The following is a 20723-nucleotide window of genomic DNA, read 5'->3' on the forward strand; positions in this document are numbered from 1 at the left end:
TTGCTCCGAATCCGCTCCGTTTTCACCTCTATCGGTGTATCAAAAAGCTTCAGCTTTAATTTTCTATTTATCCTTAAAAAAAAAAACTCAGTTTTCTATTTACCTTTCTACTCTTTCTTATATCTAATATATTCATCAACTCTGGTTTTCTTTTTCTATTTAACCATAGAGTTAATTATACAAAATTAAATATTGTCTGATTTAGTTTTTCCCATCATACCCTTGTTCTTTCTATGTGATATACCATGCAACAGAAAACCTGATACCGTTGTTTGTCCTCTGTCATAATTAAATATTGTATGGTAAAATTTTGCTATTCGTTGTTCGTCCTCTGCCATCCAAACCTGGAACCGTTCCTGCTTACTCAAAAAAAAAAAAAAAAACCTGGTACCGTTCAACTTCTGGTAAGTCTTGTATCTCCCGGTACAACACCACTTGGTACGTTATTTTCATGGCACAAAATCTGAAAGCGTAGAGAGGTGGAACACAATGAGACTATTAGAGAGCGTAGGTCGCTGTAAGAAAAACCAAGGATGAGCATTAAAAGGGGAAACACAAGAGCGTGGAAAAGAAAAGTCTGATGAACTTTCAAAAATAAAGAATAAAATAAAATAGAAAAGAGTTATTTTGTCATTTATTATTTTAATCAGGAATTTAACTATCGTTAACTTCATAGTTACTATGTAATGAGTAAAAAATAAAGTTTATAATGTGAAGGAATAAAATAGATAAATTAAAATATTTAGGAGTAAATCTCTATTCTATTATTAAGCACGTTGGGTGTCCGATCCGTCAACGGCTACGATTGAGAGATGAAACTTCGGATTTGATCTCAGCTCTCCAATTACATATTTTGTCTTCTTTTGATTAAATGCATCTATTTTATGTATAGAAATCTAAATTTAGTTAAAAACATACCCACCACATATGCTGCCACACAATATGTTACAATTAAAATTGAATAAATTCTGAAATTTAGCAATATATTTATCCGTTTCCTTATTTTTTTTGTTTCCATATTTCTCATCTTCAATTGAGAAAACTCCACCTTCCATTTTCTTATTTATTATTTCTTTACTTCTTCGTTTCTATACAGATCACAATGAAAATCATTTTTTTTTATTTCCTTATTTCTCTTTCTTTGTTTCTATACATATTGGTGTGGGCAATTTAGAATATATTTCCGATATAGAATATATCACTGTGTGTGTGTGTTCTAAATTGGAAACAAAGAAGAATATAAATTGGAACATATGTGTAAATATATATTTTTCTTATAATATGTTTGTGTGTGTGTATATCCTATACATACACACGATAACAATTTCTATTTATGTTTTTTGATTGATATTGAATTGTTGTATGATATTTGATATTAGATTCGAATCGAACTATTATTTGATATCATTGGTACTTAAAAATAAAAAAATAATCACATCATCAAATTGTTATCAGAGATCACGATTAAAGTTAATTAAAAATACATAATCATATAAATTTTCTATTAACATGTGTTTTAATTTTTAGATAATTATTATTTTCATTGATATATTTGTTTCTTATAATATGTCCCCGTTGCAACGCACGGGTATGATACTAGTAAGAAATTAAAGACGTCTGTTAGGGTATATACAAAATTAACTCATTTCTTATATCATTTTTTTAGTAAAAATTAGAAGTCAAGTCATCCAACTATTTAATATATATAAATGATTGTTTTTTTTGTAGATTTTGAATTTGCGACCTCACACACAGATAGCATTATATATTTCTTATATATACTATATTTTCCTTTCTTGTAGTGTAAAATTAGAAATGGAGAATTTTTATTTTACAGAAATAAATATACGAAGAGGAGGGTTAAAAAATACCCTCTTTTTGTGCTCTTAACGTGCACTCTCCCCTCATGTTTTCATTTTCAAAGTTCAAATAGTCGATTAGAACCTTCCAACGTGTTCTTCATATTAAAATGTGCTTGGAGACCAAATTTTACATTTTTTGGAAATTTTTTACTATTTTTTCAGAATTTTTTATTAAACTAAACAATAATAAAAAAATTCAGCAAAGTGATGATTTTCAAAAATTCTGAAAAAATAGTAAATTTTTTCTAAAAAATGTAAAATTTGGTCTCCAAGCACATTTTAATATGAAGAACACGTTGAAGGTTCGAATTAACTATTTTAACTTTGAAAATGAAGATATAAGGAGAGAGTGCACGTTAGGAGCACAAGAGGGAGGGTGCATTTTAACCCTCCTCATGAATATGATACAACGTATGTGATTTTTATTTCTTATTTTTTAAGAAGTAATCTTAAATTTATATGTCACTATATTTTTATTGAGTGATCCAATTACACTATTTTATGATGACACACCTTGACACCATATTTTTATAAGTCATTTTTGTAATTTCAAAATTCAAATAGTTGATCCAAACCGTTCAACGTGATGCCCATATTAAAATGTACTTGGAGACCAAATTTTACATTTTTTGGAAATTTATTACTATTTATTTAGAATTTTTTAAATTGTTGTTTTTCAATTGTCCAAAATTACCTGAAAACAACAATTTTGTACACATCTTAATAAATACTAAAAAAAATGAAAAAAATGAAAAATTTGGTCTCCAAACACATTTTAATATGGAGATCATGTTGAACAGTTTGGATCGTTTGTTTGAATTTTAAAATCACAAAAATAACTTATAAAAATATAGTGTCATGATGTGTCACCATAAAATAATGTAATTTGATCCCTCCTCATTTTTATTAACAGATTTTAGTATATCCTTCAACACAAACATGGGAGAACTTTTACATATAATATGTAAAAATATAACTATTTTTGTGTACAATGTTAATATTTATAAATACATAGTTAATTTAAAAATCAACGGTCCAATCGATTGACCTTCTAATTTGCGAGTGTGTATCAGCTGAGATATCTCAACTTTTGCGTGACTGACGTGTACGTATTTGAACGGTTGTGATATTCCATAAAAACATGCAAAAGTTGAGATATCTCAGAGGATGCGAATTCCTAATTTGCAGGGATGAAACTAAAAAATTTAAATAGGAGAGCTAAACTATAAAATACATAATATGTGCCCTTGAAAAGAGAAAATAAAGTGCGGTCATTCGAAATAGAATACAAGACTTTACAAACATTAAGTAAAACTCTTAACCACTAAATTACAAAAGTATACATTTGTCATTATGTGAAAGAATTAAACTATATAAAAACTATAAACAAACGAAAATTTAATTAAATTTTAATATACATAATTAAAATTTTAAAATCATAAAAGTAACTTAGCTACTTTAACCCCTATTATGCGGTCGTCGGACGGACAGAATACTGTTAAGCGATTAATCGAGAATAATCATAAATAATTAGTTATAATTAGAAATAATCGGCCGATTAGTCTAAAAAATATATGACAGCTTAGTCACCGCCAAAGACTAATCGGCGAATTAATTGATCTAGACGGGCGTTTTTAACAACACTGGTCTTAACTAAGACTCTTATCCGCCCTACCAATTTGACCAATGAACCAATTAACCAAAACTTTACCGCATCGGTTATTTATATGAACAGAACGAACCCGATCCACTTTTGCTTTGGCCCCACCTAAAGCACTCAACATATATAGAAGCAACGATGAACCTTCTTAAGACGACTAATTAGTAACTTAAATTACGTGCTTAGACCATCCATTTTTTATATATATAATCATTGTGCACGTGGATATTTCCCAATTTTTTTGTGCAAAAGAAAGAGACTGACAAGAGTATTCTGTCCTGATTTCTCTCTCTGGCTTTTTTATCTGAACTTGGGAAATGGCGGATCAAGGGAAGCTCACTCTTTACTCTTTCTGGCGTAGCACCTGTTCTCACCGAATCCGAATCGTTCTCAATTTCAAAGGTTCTTTATTTCTGATGCCTCTTCAAATGGATTCGATGAACATATCAAGTTTCTATGTTATTTATTTATTTTTTTATTTTTAGGATTGGAGTACGAGTACAAGGCAGTGAATCTTCTAAAAGGAGAGCAATTTGATCCTAGTAAGCATCCAATATTGTTATTATTATTATTTATTTTTTTGAAGGAGCAAGAGAAAAAACCAAGCATCCAGTGTTACTACTGTAATTGTTCTGATTGGAACTTCTCTTTGATAAATTTTGATTGCAGAGTTTGAGGAGATAAATCCCATGAAGTGTGTCCCTGCACTACTTGATGGAGATACATTAATAGCCGACTCCTTTGCAATAGCTTTAGTGAGCACAGACTGTCCTTGCTCTTCTTTTCTTATTCTTATTCTTTTTTTTTTTTCTTTTTTTTTTTGACGTGAATCTGTGGATGGATGGCAGTATTTAGAAGACAAGTACCCTGAAAATCCCCTCTTGCCTCAGGATCTCAAAAAGAAAGCATTAAACCTTCAGGTACATAAGAAATGAGCTTATACTTTGTTACTGATTTTACTGTTGTAATTTTATCTGATGATGTACTAGTAATTTTACTGTTGCAGTTCCTCTCGAGTGAATATGTCGTGAGAAAAGATGAAACTGTAGTATTTTGTAATTTAGATTATTCCATCACTTGTTTTAAACAATTTGGTAATTTCATCTTGCATATGGTTCCACAAATCTATTAGTGTAAACCTTATTCATCATAACAGATAATGCAGTTCCAATTATATTATAGTACATCTCTCTCCTAATTTTCAGATAGCAAGCATGGTTTGTTCAGGTATCCAGCCACTTCGCAACCTTGCTGTAAGGATAAGTCACTTCCATTTTTCTTTCCTTTTTGGTTAAAAATGGGTATACTGTGCAAAAAAAAAAACACCACTATTTATATTTACTACCATATGATATGATGATATGAACCAGGTGTTTGTTTGCATGTTCAGAAAAGAACCATCGTGATACAGGCAAACAATACTCTGAAATATATTGGTTTTTGTCAGTTGTCAGTGTTTTTTCTGAAAAATTATGCTTTGCTTATCTTTGTCCAAACTTCATTCCAAATATCAAGTTTGTTTCAGTAAGCCATGAGGTTAGGGTTTAGAGGACTCCACAAGTAGGGTTATAGGTGACTGGTACAAGGAAAGGATTTAATTCTGAGGAGACTAAAAATGAAAAATATTGTCCTCAATATGAGGTTTAAATGGAGTAAACATATGTTAGGATGATCTAGACCCTGCTGGCATCGTGCTAGTGACAGTACTTTCCTTTTCTGTGCAAATTCCACAAATCTTGGATCTCTTTTAAAGGATCAATTCTGGTGGGATTTAATTGAAGAAAAGCTTGGTTCTGAGGAAAAGAACGCATGGGCCATCAACCAAATCAGTAAAGGCTTCGCAGGTTGGTTGTGTTGATCAGAATAACTAGATCTGGCCCTTGGACTGTCATGACCTGTACCAGCATCTACCTCTCATTACCATGCACCAACTGGTTCCATAATTAATCAGTTTTAATTTTCTTAACCTATTTGATACTTTCATATGTGTGAGTTATTGCATGTTATAAGATCCGCTAATCTTCAGTTGTCTGTTTATTTATGAATATCTAGCCGTTGAGAAGTTGTTAAAAGGTTGTGCTGGGAAATATGCCACCGGAGATGAAGTCAGATTGGTGAGTGTCTGCTTAGAGTTGTGGCATGTCTTTTATTTATTAATATTTTACCAGCAGACTGATCAAATGCTCATCATCTTGTATTGAAACTTTTAAATAATTGGCAATTTTACTTGGATACTTCTGCAAGAAAATATTACTTAGAACTTGCAAAAAGAGCAATATCATGCATACTACTACTAACTTTGGAAGTATCATTTACATTCCTACAAAATATGAATATCTTTTCTACACATTCTGTCCCTGTTTTACTTCAGAATAATCTGATTAATCATTCACTGCTTGTTATCTCAAATTAAACAAAAATATAAAAGATTTAATTGTAATACTTTTTAAAATATGTGGAAGATAAAAGGTGTTCTGCCTTTAATAGGTATTTGATTTCTTTGATATTGTGGAAGGATTTTCCAATAAATGATTTTGTGAAAAGTCACCTCATTTATTTAACGCTGATATTTTATTTATGTTATTGTGTGGATAGAAATTGTGATATTCTCCATTCAGCTTTATACTGTTTACTTGCCTTTCTGGAGCCAACATTATATATAATGTCAATCTCTTGTTTTTAGTTTTTTTTTTCTGTTTTTTTCTGTTTGTAGTTAGAACTCTTTGATTCTTCTTACCTGCTATTCTCGGCATGAAATTATGTTATGTAATTAACTGCAGGCCGATGTGTTTCTGGCCCCACAAATTTATGCAACGGTCAAACGAATGAAGATGGATATTGTAAGATTTTTCAATGTTTCTATCATTCTAAGATTAATAAATAGAGAACATGAGATTTATTTTCAATGTTTCTATCATTCTAAGAGTATTTTTAAGATTTTTCAATGTTTTTATTTTTCTTGAAATTAAAAGCTCATGAGATTTATTTTCTCCTTTTATTTACAGTCTAATTACCCAACACTTGCTAGGCTACACAAGGCATACGAGGAAATACCAGCATTTCAAGCTGCCCTACCTGAAAACCAGCCAGATGCTCCCTCCTCTGCTTAAAAAGGTTGGTTTTATGAATGTGCAAATGGTACTATGTAATGTAAGATGCAATGAGGAAATAAAATTTTCTGTGTATGGCAATGGATGTATTATAAATAAAGCCTGTTGGCATTGCTGAAGTTGAAATCCATGGGTTATGTACAGTACAATATGTTGAAAAAGGAAATGGCTTTTGTTCCAACCTTTGTACTGTATGATTTAATCTGAGTTGTATTTGGTCATTACAAAAATGCTTCTCCATTACTTAAATCCCTTCCATTAATAGAAGATTTGCATTGCTTTATGTATGTAATTTTTGTGATAATCTCAGAGTTACTGATAACATCATGAGGTTCTGCTGTGAGCTTTTTGATATTGTCTAATTGACTACACATGCTAAGTGGAGCTACTTGAAATATACTGCACATTTTTTTCTGCAAAATTAAAAAGCCAATTCGCTATACTGGTTCAAATTAAGGCAGTATTTAGTGAGGTCCTAGAGAATTAGAAACTTATAGCGTAAGAAAAAAAAAAAAAAAATACGACCAAATATTGTAAACCTTCAACAATTAGTGTTGTTTGCCAATAGTAGCATGTTTTCTCTTGTGTTGACCAAAATTGAATGAATATTAAATAGGAAACCTCAAAGATCATATATGCATGTATATACTCATAGATAACATATCAAAAGTGTCTAATTTAATGTTTATTAGACAAAATGTTCCAAATAATATCAACCCTTGCTAATTTAACCTTGGAACTTCAATGAGTGCAACTGCATACTCTAATACATAATGTTTCCTATAGAAAATTCACACATTTAAGATACAAATAAGAGCGGATGTCGCTGCTATCACTTAATACCCGTATCTACATAAGCTGGATGTTGATATGCTTAGTCTCTACACTACCATCCAAAGAAAATGTCACTGTTTTAGTTGCATTACCAGAACTAACCAAAACTTCATACTCTCCGAGAAATGCACTGAAACTGTAGGACCCACGCACATTAGTTTTCTCTTTTATATCTCTGGATTGCCATTCTTTTAAAAGCTTATCCACCACATCTCCAGCGGGGAGGTTGCGAAAATTTGGGTCTGTGAGGCACATTTGATAGCACGATCCGCTTTTCTCTAAAGCTGTCCATAGCATTATGCCATGCATTGATGGGTGAGAGAAGCCTTCTCTCAGCACCTCTTCTAAGTATGCTGCCTATATGAAAATTAAAAAATTAAACAAGCAAATATGTCAAATTAAGATTCTGTTTTTGCACAGAAATGAATGATTGGAAGTTGGTTTGATCATACAAGGAAAAAGAATCCAAAATTAATCAGACAGTTACGTAACACTATTAGATCTGACCACCTTTGTAATTGTACCACTGCATTGAAGTATAAATCACAGATTACAATAAAAGAAATTTTCTAACCTGATTTTGCAAACCCAAAGTTCTGCTGATATCAATCTCAGTCAACCAAATTGGCAGCCTGAGAGTTGCCAGCTTGTCGAGCACTGCTCTCATAAGAGGGATATTTGGTTTCCCAAAATGCCCCTCCAATCCAATCCCTTGGAGCATACCTTCACCACCTTGCATAAGTTGCTTCAATCTCACAACATAGTTATCGACATTTGCATCGTCATCTTCACAAGTCTCCGCCACATTGAAATCGTTCATGAATAAAGTTGTGAAAGAACTCGAGAGTAGCATTAGGTCCTAGCCTTTCCTCATAGAAATTGAAGCGGAGCATCTCGTTGCTTACATCCCAATGCACAAAATCGCCTTTGTATCTAAATTTTGTTTCCATAAAAGAAGTTTAAACAAAATATAAAGCTTCAAACCCATTACTCAATACTAGTGTTATCCAAATCAGTGTTGTAAATAACGGTATGCGGTTATCGGACGGACATGGTACCGCCAAGCAATTAATCAGGAATAATCAGCCATAATCGAAAATAATCGGTCAATTAGTCAGAAAAAAATCTATGACGGATTGATCAACGCCAACAACTAATCGGCCGATTAATCAGCCTAAACGGACTTTTTTTACAACACTGATCCAAATCATGATGGTCACATGTATCACAACAACTGTTATTTCTTGGCTAGTTTACTCAGCTGTGTATCGACCTATTGAAACTTAACTCGGCCTAAAAAATTTTGTTACTGTCTAAAAGTAGAACAAAGGGACCTTTGATTGTGATAATACTAGCCTGGAATCGGTACAGGGTTGGATGGTAATTGTTAACTTTTATTACTATAACACTTTTATGTTGTTTATGCTGAGATAAATTACTCCAAAATGCTAAAATTGAAATTAAGCATCAAGAAACAAAGAAATCATTTTTAATTTTAAAAACTCACAAATTTACCTAATTTATTGACTTTGCTATTAAAAATCATTTTTAATTTATAAAGTACTCATTTCACCATTATTAAAAACCAAAATATATGTAGTCTTTGTAAGAAAAATGTTCAGTCTTCTAGTTGATCAGTTCTCTGAAATTTTCAGGTAATAATTTTTTAGTTAATTTATTTACAATATTTCCGAACTTATTTATTGTTCTAAACAATAAATATCTACATTTTGTAATTAATATTCATTGTGTAGGTCATTTTTTCAGAAACAATAAATCATGGTATTAGTAAATGTGTTTATCGGTAGTGAGATTTGATACAATCCGAGGGGCACGGAGTATAGTATTAGCCATTAGTATTCATTCCGTGCGACCGTTGAACAAAATCTTGACGATTTGCAAGGTATGGTTTATTGTCATTTTGGATATTTCAAGAACCTAATCATTTATGCTCGATGTAATGTTGGTACGCCAACTGGCCGTTATTATGAGATTGTGGAACTTATTTGCAATGAAGGTTGGATGATAAATTTTTTAGCAGTTAATGAATTCCGAAAAAGAATAATGTGTCATTGATTTTTTCATTGAGTTTGTTTCAATCGTGGGCGCAATGCAACTCTAGTTGTACTTTGATAGTGTGGTACCTGAGACAACCAAAACCTCATCAGTCTTGATACTATGATCCACATGTGGGTTTCAGTCGGGCCCGACCTCGTCAGAGAGAACACACACCGCCCTAGAATATTTACCCTGAACCTTATTCCAATATAAATGAGTTTCCACCAGCCATCCAAGCTGAGGTGAATTGGACACAATACGATAATCATAATAGTATACCTAATATGTCGGCTTTTGGTGATCCTTGTCCCGATGATGACGAATTGTCACAAAGTGATGACGAAAATGATATAAACTATTGTGATGATGAAAATGATTCGGAGGATGATGTCATGTTAGAGTCCTAGACACCTGCTGTGTAGACTCAATATTTTCTCATTTCTGGTCGTGGTGACTGTCACCCTGTAGCGAGTTTTAATGACATATCAGGATTTCGGAAAACAGATGTAAGTTTTTTTTGGTACAACCCCACATTTTGATGATCAAAGGTCCCTTTTTCTTAAACGGACCACGTATTTCTATTTTTTTTTTAAAGTTTTCAGTCCATCTTGACTTATGGCGGCCCACTACATAATTTTTTTTCTTCGTTTTCTTATGATTTGGAGATATGCCACAGCATCCCCGCGGGAGCCATGAGTCCGACCTGCCTTTCTATTTTTCAATTTTCCCTACACCCTTTCCTATTTTTAATTTTTTTTTTTTACTTTCCTATGAATAAAAATTTCGGTAGATTTCACCTCTAACTTATATAACTAATTTTTTTTTTTGAGAAAAGGTTCTCGTTCACACTGTTTTGTCTACCGTCTGTCAACAACACTAATCTAACGAACTGCCAACTGTATCTAACCTTCCTTTTATAAAAGTTTCTCGATTAGCACTTTATGTTTTTAAAAATAATTACTAATCTCTCTTTCCGCTCTCTCTCTCTCTCTTCACATAAGCAAAACTTCTTTCTCTCTTTTCGATCTCTCTTTCTCTCTTCACATAAACAAAAAAACTAGTGGTGTTCCCTCTTCTTTGGTGGTTCTCCTCTCCTCAACCCCTTCACTCCGACGACCTCTCCTTTGACGGTCTCCTCTTCGAGATGTTCTTGATCGTGCAGATCTGAACGGCTTCCTCTCCTACAGTTTATTTTTCAATGGCAACACCACTACTCGCCGCTCGCCGGCGCCACTACTCATCAGCGCTTTCTTCTCTCCAATGGACTTATCCGGCATCTCTCTTGGATTCTAATGGAGAGAGACGATCTAAGAGAGGCGATCTGGTGGAGAGAGATGAGAGCGAGGCGATATGGAGAAGAGAGATAAGAGCGAGGCAATCTAGAGTACAATCGGGTTATTTTACAGTATTCACTTTGTAGTTTTACAATACGCATCTTGTGGTTTTACAGTATTCAAAATAACTTGTTTATTTACTAATCTATTTAAGTTTTGTTCCTTCTATTGATTTGAATTGATAATCATGATTTCCTTGTTTCTATTGAAGTTTCATTTGAATTGATGTAGTCTCAGGGGTGTATGCATTATATGAACATTGATTTGAATTTTAATTGTATCATTTACTGTTCAATAACAGATCTCAGATTATCTGATGGTCTGATTTGAAATGCATAATTTATTTTCTTTATGCCGTTGTTTTGAATTGTTTGATGTACGAAATTACATGATTCTATATTTTGTTTTACAGTATTCTATTTCACTTTCGAAAGAAGAACACGATGGGATTTTATCGTCTCTGAAGTAGTCAATTAACATATACCACTTCAGATCTGGTGAAATATGTAGAGTATTTTTATAGGATATAGTTCACATTTTTACATGATATATGCACTATTTTATAGTATCTATTATTATGAATGTGTTGAATAGATGCTGTTGAACTGATGTATTTTGTTGAGCAATTTTGTATTACAGTTTGAAATTGTTATATTTGTAGTTAAGATGTGTCATTTTATAGTATTGAGGTATTGTTGTTTTTATTTTTTGACATTTTATTTTGAATGTTTTGGATGTTATATACATGCAATTGATTATAGTTTAGATATAGCAATTTTACAGTATTGGTTTTTGTAAGTTGTATGTTTTGTTTTTATAGTTTAAGTTGACAATTTTATAGTATTGAAATTTTGTATTTTTTACATTTTGTTTTATCGTTTTCATCTATTTATTTTACATTATTGAAATTTTATAGTTTTTACGTTTTGTTTTCACAGTTTAAGTTGACAATTTTACAGTATTGAAAATTGATATTTTTTAAATTTTATTTAATCATTTTCATCTGCTAATTTTACATTGTTAAAAATTTATAGTTTTTACGTGTTGTTTTTACAGTTTAACTTGATATTTTTACAGTATTGAAATTTGATATTTTTTAACATTATATTTTATCGTTTTCATATGTGAATTTTGAATGTCTGTAATTTTATAGTTTGTACATTTTATTTTTATAGGTAAAGTGGTCAATTTTATAGTATTCAGTATTTTGATTATTTATTTGTGTGTTAATTAAATCGAGAAAAAATAATAAAAAATAATTAATCAGAAAATTTAATTTTGTTTTTTTATCACGTTTTTTTTGTCAAAATAACTGCTAATAACTAACTTTAATTGCCAATAACTTCCTATAACTGCAATATCCGAAAGTACAGTTTGAAATTATAATTTTTTTGTCCTGTAGTGCAAGTTGCAATCTGTTTTTAACTATCATGAGACCACTGCAAATAATTACTAGATATTTTGTGATTAACTGATATATTTTATGTATTATATTGTATAATTATACAGCATGTAGAAGTAGTTTTACAGTATTCGTGCAAGTCAAAACTATAGACAAATGGTAGACAAAAATACGTGGACAATTAAATGCCTCCTCTTTTTTTTCATGTTTTACGTTTTAATAGACTACACGCCTACACCCTAGTACACCCATTTGACAACTTGGGCCCGTATCGTGACCCCACATGCAGTGATCCAAAGAAATACCCTCTCTGCTGTATACTCCCAAGTCCGAAGTTCCGTCTACGGTCTACGCACAAGTCAATTGAATCGGGTCAATCTTTTCGTCGCCCGACCCCGATGCCAAGATGAACTCCTCTCCATCGGCGGCGCTCCCCTCCTTCCTCTTTTCATTTCAATGCCCAGCTCCAGTCCCAAATCCAGACCCAAATCCGATTCCACTTCAACCCGACCCGCATCGTGTCTCCTTTCTCTCCTCTCTCGTCACATTTCTCAGGGCAACCTCTCCCTTGCCATCTCCTCCCTTCCTCTCTTCTCACGCGCGGGCCTTCGCCCTCCCTTTTCCCTTCTATCCTCTCTTCTACACCGTTGCCTCCTCTCTGTTTCATCTCTCCATTTAGCCCATGAGGTTTACCTCTTTCTCCGTGTCTCCCGCCTATACGCCTCCGCCGTTCCCTCCTCCGCTCAACTCGCCACCCATCTTCTCCGTTTCCATTTCCTCAATGGCGATCTCTCTCAGGCTGATAAGCTGTTTGCTAAAATGCCTAACCCAAGTTTGTATTCTTACAATGTCATGCTTTCTGGCTATGCCCGGCTTGGTGTAATGGACCGCGCAAAATATCTATTTGGTCAAATGCCTTACAGGGATCTTGTCTCCTGGAATACCATGATTCTTGCTTTTTCTCGAAATGGGTCACCATATGATGCTGTGGGTTTGTATTTCTGGCTGAGGAGGTCTTCGTATGGATATAACTGGTACACATTCACTGGAGTTCTCCTTGCATGCAATCAAATTTTAGATCCCTGGCTGGTTAAACAGGTCCACAAGCAATTATTTATTATCGGCTTTTGTTGGACCAATTTGGTTATTTCAAGTTCACTTGTTGATGCCTATGCAAGATGTGGGCTGTTGAGTGATGCAAGGAAGGTGTTCGATGAAATGCCAGTTAAAGACTTGCGTGCATGGACTGTGATGATTCATGGCTATGCTAAAAGCGGAAGTCTGGAGTATGCTCATAGGCTGTTTGATATGATGCCGGAGAGGAACTTAATAACATGGAATGCACTAATTGGAGGGTACATTCGTTTTGGCCAGCCTCTAAAGGCACTTGATTTGTTCAGAAAAATGGTGAATATGGGTATTAAATTAGATCAATTCAACTTTAGCAGTAGCCTGACTGCATGTGCTAGTGCGCGGGTCTTAAAGTATGGGAAGCAGATTCATGGCTATTTAATAAGAACTTACCTCAATCCTAATTCAGTGGTTTTAAGTGTTCTAATAGATATGTACTCAAAGTGTGGTGACTTGGCAGGAGCCAGATGTGTCTTTAATGGAGCGAGTCTAAGTAAGAGGGATCTTGTAGTATGGAGCACGATGATGTCAGCATTGAGTCAGCATAATCTAGGCAGAGAAGCATTAAACCTTTTCAATGAAATGATTGTATCAGGGAAAAAACCTAACACAAGCACATTCCTGATTGTGCTAAATGCATGTAAGAGTTCAGGCTTAGTAGAAGAAGGGGTGAAACTATTTGTAGAAATGGAAGAGAAATATGGCTTTGCACCAAGGGAAAAACATTTTACTTGTTTGGTTGATATGTTGGCTCAAGTGGGTCTTTTTACCGAAGCAATTAACTTGATTGGTAAAATGCCAGTAGGATCCAGTGAGAGGGGTTGGTATTCCTTGTTTGCTTCATGCAAAATTGGCATCTGTGTAAATTTACCAAAAGAATTAGAGGAGATAATTACTGGAACTGAATTGGATTTGGAAGAATATGCATTGTAGGACAATTGTTTGAAAAATACAATAATGGAATAGGCTCATACTGGCATGGCACATATCAGCAACAAGCAACTATTTGGGAATCTCATATAGAAAGAGTGAATACAAGTTGGGGGGATGTAAAAGCTGATGCTATTTGCGGCCAAGAGATGTAGCTGTGTAAATATACTCATGCGAAATTCAGGGTTAGGAGATGGATTTGTGGGGAACAGGGAATGGGGGTATTGCGAAAAATCTGTATTTGTCATTGGATTATGCAATCTTTTAAATAGGTAAGTCAATGGGTTTTTGTTTACAGTTTGATTAACTAATTTATTTTTCAATATAATTGGGGAGTGTACATACTACAGTCCTCAACGGACAATTTTGAGTTAGTAGTTGTATGGAAAGAATTAAGGTCCTTTTCTCTTTTCTCTTTTCCTTTTTTGTTGCAAAGAAAGAATTAGGATTTTAATGTCATTAATTTTACACTGGTGCAAGGTTCCACAACTCTCATTTCTATTAAGCACATGGTTAGAATTGAATTATCCCAAGGGGGGTAAACATAAAACATTGACTGTGATTATATGAATATATTCGAAACTCTTGCTTTTGCTGACTTTTTTTCCCAGTAAGTTTGTTAAGTTACATATTTTGATACACAAATTTGTTCTGGCTGATGTTCTCTATTTCTAGAATTTGGTGGATGGTCTTTTGCTCCGAAATTTTTATTAATAGGAAATTAATTAAATAAATATCTATAATGGAATGAATCTGAATTTATCTGAATTTTTTTTGAGATATAGGAAAAATGTGATAGTGTATAACTATTACGGCCAAAATTAGTGGTAAATTAATGACCGAACTTATTAATTAGCTAAAAAAAAAAATACTGGTCGTTGCTCATTATAACGTCTAGGCATGCATATGCTTTTTCCCTATCAACATGGCCGTGATTGATAATTACAGTTAGGAATTTTTTTTTAGTTAATAGTGTGGTAATTAGTATCGCTAATTCTAACTATAATAATCTATAATGTTCAGAGAACGTTATAAACTATCACGTTTTCTCTATATTTAGAAAAAACTTAGATTCGTTTTTCATTATAAATATTTATTTAATTATTTTTTTATTAATAAAAATTTCGGTCTTTTGCTTTGCCTTATGTTATGTCGCATGGACACTATTTCATACCTGACACAGACATGGCATCGACACTCATGTCGCGATGAAATAGAACCAAAAATAATAAACAATAAACAATAATGTATTTTATCGACGTATTACCGGACGGGAGAGGGGGGTGTCCGATGGGCATCGGACCAAATCCGGTTCGATGGGGGGTTTAAACCGTCAGATCTGCTTTAGGATTCGTGTGTACGGATTTTAAAGCAGACGCGAAATTGCGGGTGCGAATCCTAAAGCAGATCTGACGGTTTAAACCCCCCATCGAACCGGATTTGGTCCGATGCCCATCGGAAACCCCCCTCTCCCTTACCGGACACGTGTCTGTGTCCACGTTTGCCCAGTGCCAATCACCATTTTCATTCTCTAATGGGTCAAGGCCCATAAAATGGCCAGGCCCTTGGGCCTTCGCTACTGGCTTAGGCTTCTCTAAACAATTTAAGCCATAATATCTAGAGGAATTGCAATCTGATACAATTTCTCTATTCTAGAGTAGGTTCTTTACTTAAAATCAATAATAATCAACTTGGTTCATTAACAAGTTGATTGTCAGTGTTCCATAATAGACATGTTAATTTGAAGAATTTTAATATTTACGAGTTATTGCTGTTCCTGATTTTAGATTGCTGACACTGTCTTAACACAAATATATATATTCTTTTTGTAGTACCATTAGGTGGCCATCTCATCTGTCCCCAGAACCTTTTTATGATTTGGAGAAAAAGGAATATCCCTTTCTCAGCATTTTGCATCATCTTTTCAGTTATCACTGCTTTACCTTTTATTAATTTGCATTTGTTCCATGTGTTTGTACTCATATCAACATTCTTTTTTATCATTAATTTCTGGCAATCTTCACTTCCTGATAGCATAGTTAACGATTAATTAATTATGAAACTACGTACAAGCTAATTACACCTGTAAAAGGAAGTATATATGGAAGCCATGATAATTACAAGCACTTGAGTTCAAATAATGAGAACAAGCGTGCAGTGCCGAATCAGACCATGATCACACTTTAACAAATTGATATATATTCTCCTTCCCAAAATGGAGGGGTCCTGACAATTCAACCTAGACTGGATTGAAGTATTTGTCTTGATCCTTAGTACCAGTCACGTGATAATGCACGCTGGAATCTTTTTATGAAGCATAGCCCCATTTCATATGGCATACAGTATGGCCTTATGGGGTAGTTGGAGCACTGGAGCGCATAATCTTCTTTATTGCTTTATTACATGTCTACTAATTTCACTTGCACTGTTTCCTTGGCAGGTTACCCTTCTTTCACGCTTCCTCCATATATTCACCCCTCTCATCATCTCATCTCCTCTGGACTGTGGGCCCCTATACTTTGCATGCATGCAGCCTTAATTTCTCTGATCACCTTATTTATAAGAGAGGTAGTGCAGTGGTTGAGGGAATTAACTTGCTAGCATCCTTTCAACTATGGAGGCAATTGCATTGCTTCTCATGCTCTTTGGATTGCATATGTTAGTTCAGGGAACAGCTGGTTTGTTTTTTTTGTTCTCTATGTTTACTTGATGGCAATTATAACTGTTTAATTGATTTTAATTAGTTCATGCTGCAGATCAGGGTCTCCATTATGATTATTTTGCTTCTACTGAGGTACATACAGATCCTCTTACAATATTATGGTACAAAGAAAAATTATTGTTTATTCAAATGTAGTAGAAGATAGCTTCATCAGACCCCTTTACTGTTTATTAATTAATTACTGGGTGCAGCTTTTTCTATTTATTATATGCATTACATATATATAATGGACATAATATTGTGTTATTTTTTCTAGTATATTTTGTTAACAAACAATTAATGTTAGGTTATAAAAAGATGGTGTCATGCATGACATCAATTTTATTGACATTTGTAATTTTGTTCTACCAGTGCAAGTCACATTCAGAGCCAGCCCTTTACCGAGGAGGAATACTGACAGAAAGCATGGGGCAAATTGAAGTGAAAAACTATAGAACTGAGAATGGAACCTATTCCCCAGGGTTTCTTTTAAATAATCTAACAGAGGGTACCATATACAGCTTCTCTTGTGAGTATCTTGATCTTGTGCTGCCTTTTGTCATTTTTTTACCACTTACAAAAAGTACTGTAATTTACATTTCTGAACTTTTCTGATCAATTTCATAACATTTCCCCAGGCTGGGTACAGATAAAAGGAAGACGCGACTCAGCTCTTATAAAAGCAAGGTTAAACACTGCAACTGGGACAAGTTGCATTGGAACAACACTTGCAAGAAGCCACTGCTGGTCGTTTCTCAAGGGAGGCTTTGTACTTGATTCACCTTCCATATCATCTCTTCTTTATTTCAAGGTCAATTATTTCTAATATTTTAGCATGATTGGAACCTTCAAATTAATGATTTGTCCACCTGGTTCATCATATTTTTGTCTTCTTTTTTTGTTCTCTCTATACATATGGATTTAGTTTATATACTGGTTTAATGCAGGAGGTAGATCATATTTTTGTTTTTTCTTTACTTTAACTTTAGGTTATTTCTTTTCATTCTTAAATTGCTTAATTACCTGACATCATATCTTTGTTTAAACTTTTGAAAAAAACCTACCAACTTTCAGTACCAACCATTATGAACTTGACCACCGTGACGAACTTTTTATATTGACATAAATATCTTTTTTCAATACTTGCAGAACAGCGATCAAAATGATACTGTAATCTTAGTCAAAAGCGCATCCTTGCAGCCATTTTCACCAGAGCAATGGAATCAACACCGGGATGATAGTATCCAAAAGGTAGTTCATTTATATATTCTTCGTCCATCACTTAAAACCATATTACTAGTTATCTCATCTGACATCTAACAATAGCACGTTTTGATTCTGTGTCCAGAGAAGAAAGCGTTTCATTACTGTGCATGTTTCCGATGCTCAAGGAAACCATGTCAGAGGTGCAAATGTCACTGCACAACAGCTTTCAAAAGACTTTCCTTTCGGCTCTGCCATCTCAAGCACCATCATAGGAAACCAGCCCTATCAGGTTTTTCATATACTCCTTCAAGATGCTCTCTCAAAAATTTAAATAAAAGACCGCTTTGTAAATAAATTGCCATAAATCTTACCACATATAAATTACTAAATTGAACTGTACTGTACTCTGGTATCTTCAGAATAGTAATAATTACTACCAAAAACATTAATTTAAACTAGAAAACATATTTCTCTAATTTATTATAGGAATGGTTTGCTGAGCGATTTAATGCAGCAGTATTTGAAAACGAGCTCAAGTGGTACGCAACAGAGCCCCAGCAAGGCAACTTGAACTACACCTTGGCTGACAAAATGCTAGAGTTTGTCCAAGCGCACCAAATCATGGTTCGAGGTCATAATATTTTCTGGGAAGATCCCATGTATACGCCTTCTTGGGTTCGAAACCTCACTGGTGATGCGCTGAGAGCAGCAGTGAATTCTCGAATCAGGAGCCTACTGAGAAGGTATAAATTACATGTTTAGCAACAGATGATGATAAAGCACCTGTCATGGATTGTTTCTTTTGGATTTAAAGGTCTGTGATTGTAACATGGTACGTTGGTATAAAACTATTAGAGCACCGTGTTGCATGGGAACTGCAGAAAGTGTACTAACTCAGATAACATTTTTTTTCTTTATTAATGCAACATAGACAACAATTGAACTCTTCAGTACATTCTCGGCTTTCTATTTTACTTTCTTTGTTTGTTGATGCTTAATTGCAATTTTAGCATTTTGGAGTAATTTATAAACAACTGTAATTTATCTCAGCATAAACAACATAAAAGTGTTATAGTAATAAAAGTTAACAATTACCATCCAACCCTGTACCGATTCCAGGATCAAAGGTCCCTTTTTTCCTACTTTTAGACAGTAACAAACTTTTTAGGCTGAGTTAAGTTTCAATAGGTCGATACACAGCTGAGTAAACTAGCCCAGAAATAACAGTTGTTGTAATACAGTATACATGTGACCATCCTGATTTGGATAACAGTACTGGTATTGAGTAATGGGTTTCAAGCTTTATATTTTGTTTAAACTTCTTTTATGGAAACAAAATTTAGATACAAGGGTGATTTTGTGCATTGGGATGTAAGCAACGAGATGCTCCACTTCAATTTCTATGAGGAAAGGCTTGGACCTAATGCTACTCTTGAGTTCTTTCAAACTGCAAAACAAGCGGACCCACTAACAACTTTATTCATGAATGATTTCAATGTGGTGGAGACTTGTGAAGATGACAATGCAAATGTCGATAACTATGTTGTGAAATTGAAGCAACTTATGCAAGGTGATGAAGGAATGCTCCAAGGGATTGGATTGGAGGGGCATTTTGGGAAACCAAATATCCCCCTTATGAGAGCAGTGCTCGATAAGCTGGCAACTCTCAGGCTGCCAATTTGGTTGACTGAGATTGATATCAGCAGAACTTTGGGTTTGCAAAATCAGGTTAGAAAATTTATTTTATTGTAATCTGTGATTTATACTTCAATGCAGTGGTACAAAGATGGTCAGATCTAATACTGTTACATAACTGTCTGATTAATTTTGGATTGTATGATCAAACCAACCTCCAATCATTCATTTCTGTGCAAAAACAGAATCTTAATTTGACATATTAGCTTGTTTATTTTTTTAATTTTCATATAGGCAGCATACTTAGAAGAAGTGCTGAGAGAAGGCTTCTCTCACCCATCAATGCATGGCATAATGCTATGGACAGCTTTAGAGAAAAGCGGATCGTGCTACCAAATGTGCCTTACAGACCCAAATTTTCGCAACCTCCCTGCTGGAGATGTGGTGGATAAGCTTTTAAAAGAATGGCAATCCAGAGATATACAAGGAAAAACTAATGTGCGTGGGTCCTATAGTTTCAGTGCATTTCTCGGAGAGTATGAAGTTTCAGTTAGTTCTGGTAATGCAACTAAAACAGTGACATTTTCTTTGGATGGTAGTGTAGAGACTAAGCATATCAACATTCAGCTAATGTAGATACGGGTATTAAGTGACAGCAGCAACATCCGCTCTTATTTGTATCTTAAATGTGTGAATTTTCTATAGGAAAATTATGTATTAGAGTGTGCAGTTGCACTCATTGATGTTCCAAGGTTAAATCAGCAAGGGTTGATATTATTTGGAACATTTTGTCTAATAAACATTAAATTAGATACTATTGATATGTTATCTATGAGTATAAACATGCATATATGATCTTG

At 33.9% G+C, this 20723-nt stretch overlaps 4 protein-coding genes across 4 annotated transcripts; 3 read left to right on the top strand and 1 right to left on the bottom strand.

The window, feature by feature from the left end:
* The first annotated feature begins 3766 nt into the window (after positions 1-3766).
* On the top strand, positions 3767-6915 carry LOC144562273 (glutathione S-transferase Z1-like). The gene is made up of 9 exons (XM_078311467.1): positions 3767-3924; positions 4008-4064; positions 4192-4277; positions 4371-4442; positions 4728-4777; positions 5287-5366; positions 5575-5636; positions 6303-6362; positions 6528-6915. Exons 1-9 carry the CDS (start codon positions 3840-3842, stop codon positions 6630-6632), a joined length of 657 nt encoding a protein of 218 aa, XP_078167593.1. The 5' UTR covers positions 3767-3839; the 3' UTR covers positions 6633-6915.
* A 380-nt stretch (positions 6916-7295) lies between these two features.
* On the bottom strand, positions 7296-8319 carry LOC144561431 (endo-1,4-beta-xylanase 5-like). The gene is made up of 2 exons (XM_078310394.1): positions 8041-8319; positions 7296-7823 (listed from the first exon to the last, which is right to left on the bottom strand). The coding sequence occupies exons 1-2, from the start codon at positions 8317-8319 to the stop codon at positions 7482-7484; spliced, it is 621 nt and encodes a 206-aa protein (XP_078166520.1). The 3' UTR covers positions 7296-7481.
* A 4397-nt stretch (positions 8320-12716) lies between these two features.
* Positions 12717-14324, top strand: LOC144561432 (pentatricopeptide repeat-containing protein At2g21090-like). Its single transcript, XM_078310395.1, has one exon. The coding sequence runs from the start codon at positions 12717-12719 to the stop codon at positions 14322-14324; it is 1608 nt and encodes a 535-aa protein (XP_078166521.1).
* A 2676-nt stretch (positions 14325-17000) lies between these two features.
* Positions 17001-20663, top strand: LOC144562231 (endo-1,4-beta-xylanase 5-like). The gene is made up of 8 exons (XM_078311415.1): positions 17001-17115; positions 17395-17551; positions 17661-17833; positions 18172-18273; positions 18371-18517; positions 18715-18971; positions 19572-19956; positions 20158-20663. The coding sequence occupies exons 2-8, from the start codon at positions 17449-17451 to the stop codon at positions 20497-20499; spliced, it is 1509 nt and encodes a 502-aa protein (XP_078167541.1). The 5' UTR covers positions 17001-17115; positions 17395-17448; the 3' UTR covers positions 20500-20663.
* Positions 20664-20723: the final 60 nt, after the last annotated feature.

The sequence above is a fragment of the Carex rostrata genome, chromosome 11 (assembly GCF_964058835.1).
Source record: "Carex rostrata chromosome 11, lpCarRost1.2, whole genome shotgun sequence".
NCBI lineage: Eukaryota > Viridiplantae > Streptophyta > Magnoliopsida > Poales > Cyperaceae > Carex > Carex rostrata.

Excerpts from the sequence above, each read along its gene's own strand:
- LOC144562273 (XM_078311467.1), top strand. The coding sequence starts at position 3,840 with ATGGCGGATCAAGGGAAGCTCACTCTTTACTCTTTCTGGCGTAGCACC. Across the intron at positions 4,443-4,727 it reads AGAAAGCATTAAACCTTCAG|ATAGCAAGCATGGTTTGTTC; the intron begins GTACATAAGAAA and ends CCTAATTTTCAG. Across the intron at positions 5,637-6,302 it reads CCGGAGATGAAGTCAGATTG|GCCGATGTGTTTCTGGCCCC; the intron begins GTGAGTGTCTGC and ends AATTAACTGCAG.
- LOC144561431 (XM_078310394.1), bottom strand. The coding sequence starts at position 8,319 with ATGCTACTCTCGAGTTCTTTCACAACTTTATTCATGAACGATTTCAAT. Across the intron at positions 7,824-8,040 it reads CTTTGGGTTTGCAAAATCAG|GCAGCATACTTAGAAGAGGT; the intron begins GTTAGAAAATTT and ends ATTTTCATATAG.
- LOC144561432 (XM_078310395.1), top strand. The coding sequence starts at position 12,717 with ATGCCCAGCTCCAGTCCCAAATCCAGACCCAAATCCGATTCCACTTCA.
- LOC144562231 (XM_078311415.1), top strand. The coding sequence starts at position 17,449 with ATGGGGCAAATTGAAGTGAAAAACTATAGAACTGAGAATGGAACCTAT. Across the intron at positions 17,834-18,171 it reads CATCTCTTCTTTATTTCAAG|AACAGCGATCAAAATGATAC; the intron begins GTCAATTATTTC and ends CAATACTTGCAG. Across the intron at positions 18,518-18,714 it reads TAGGAAACCAGCCCTATCAG|GAATGGTTTGCTGAGCGATT; the intron begins GTTTTTCATATA and ends AATTTATTATAG.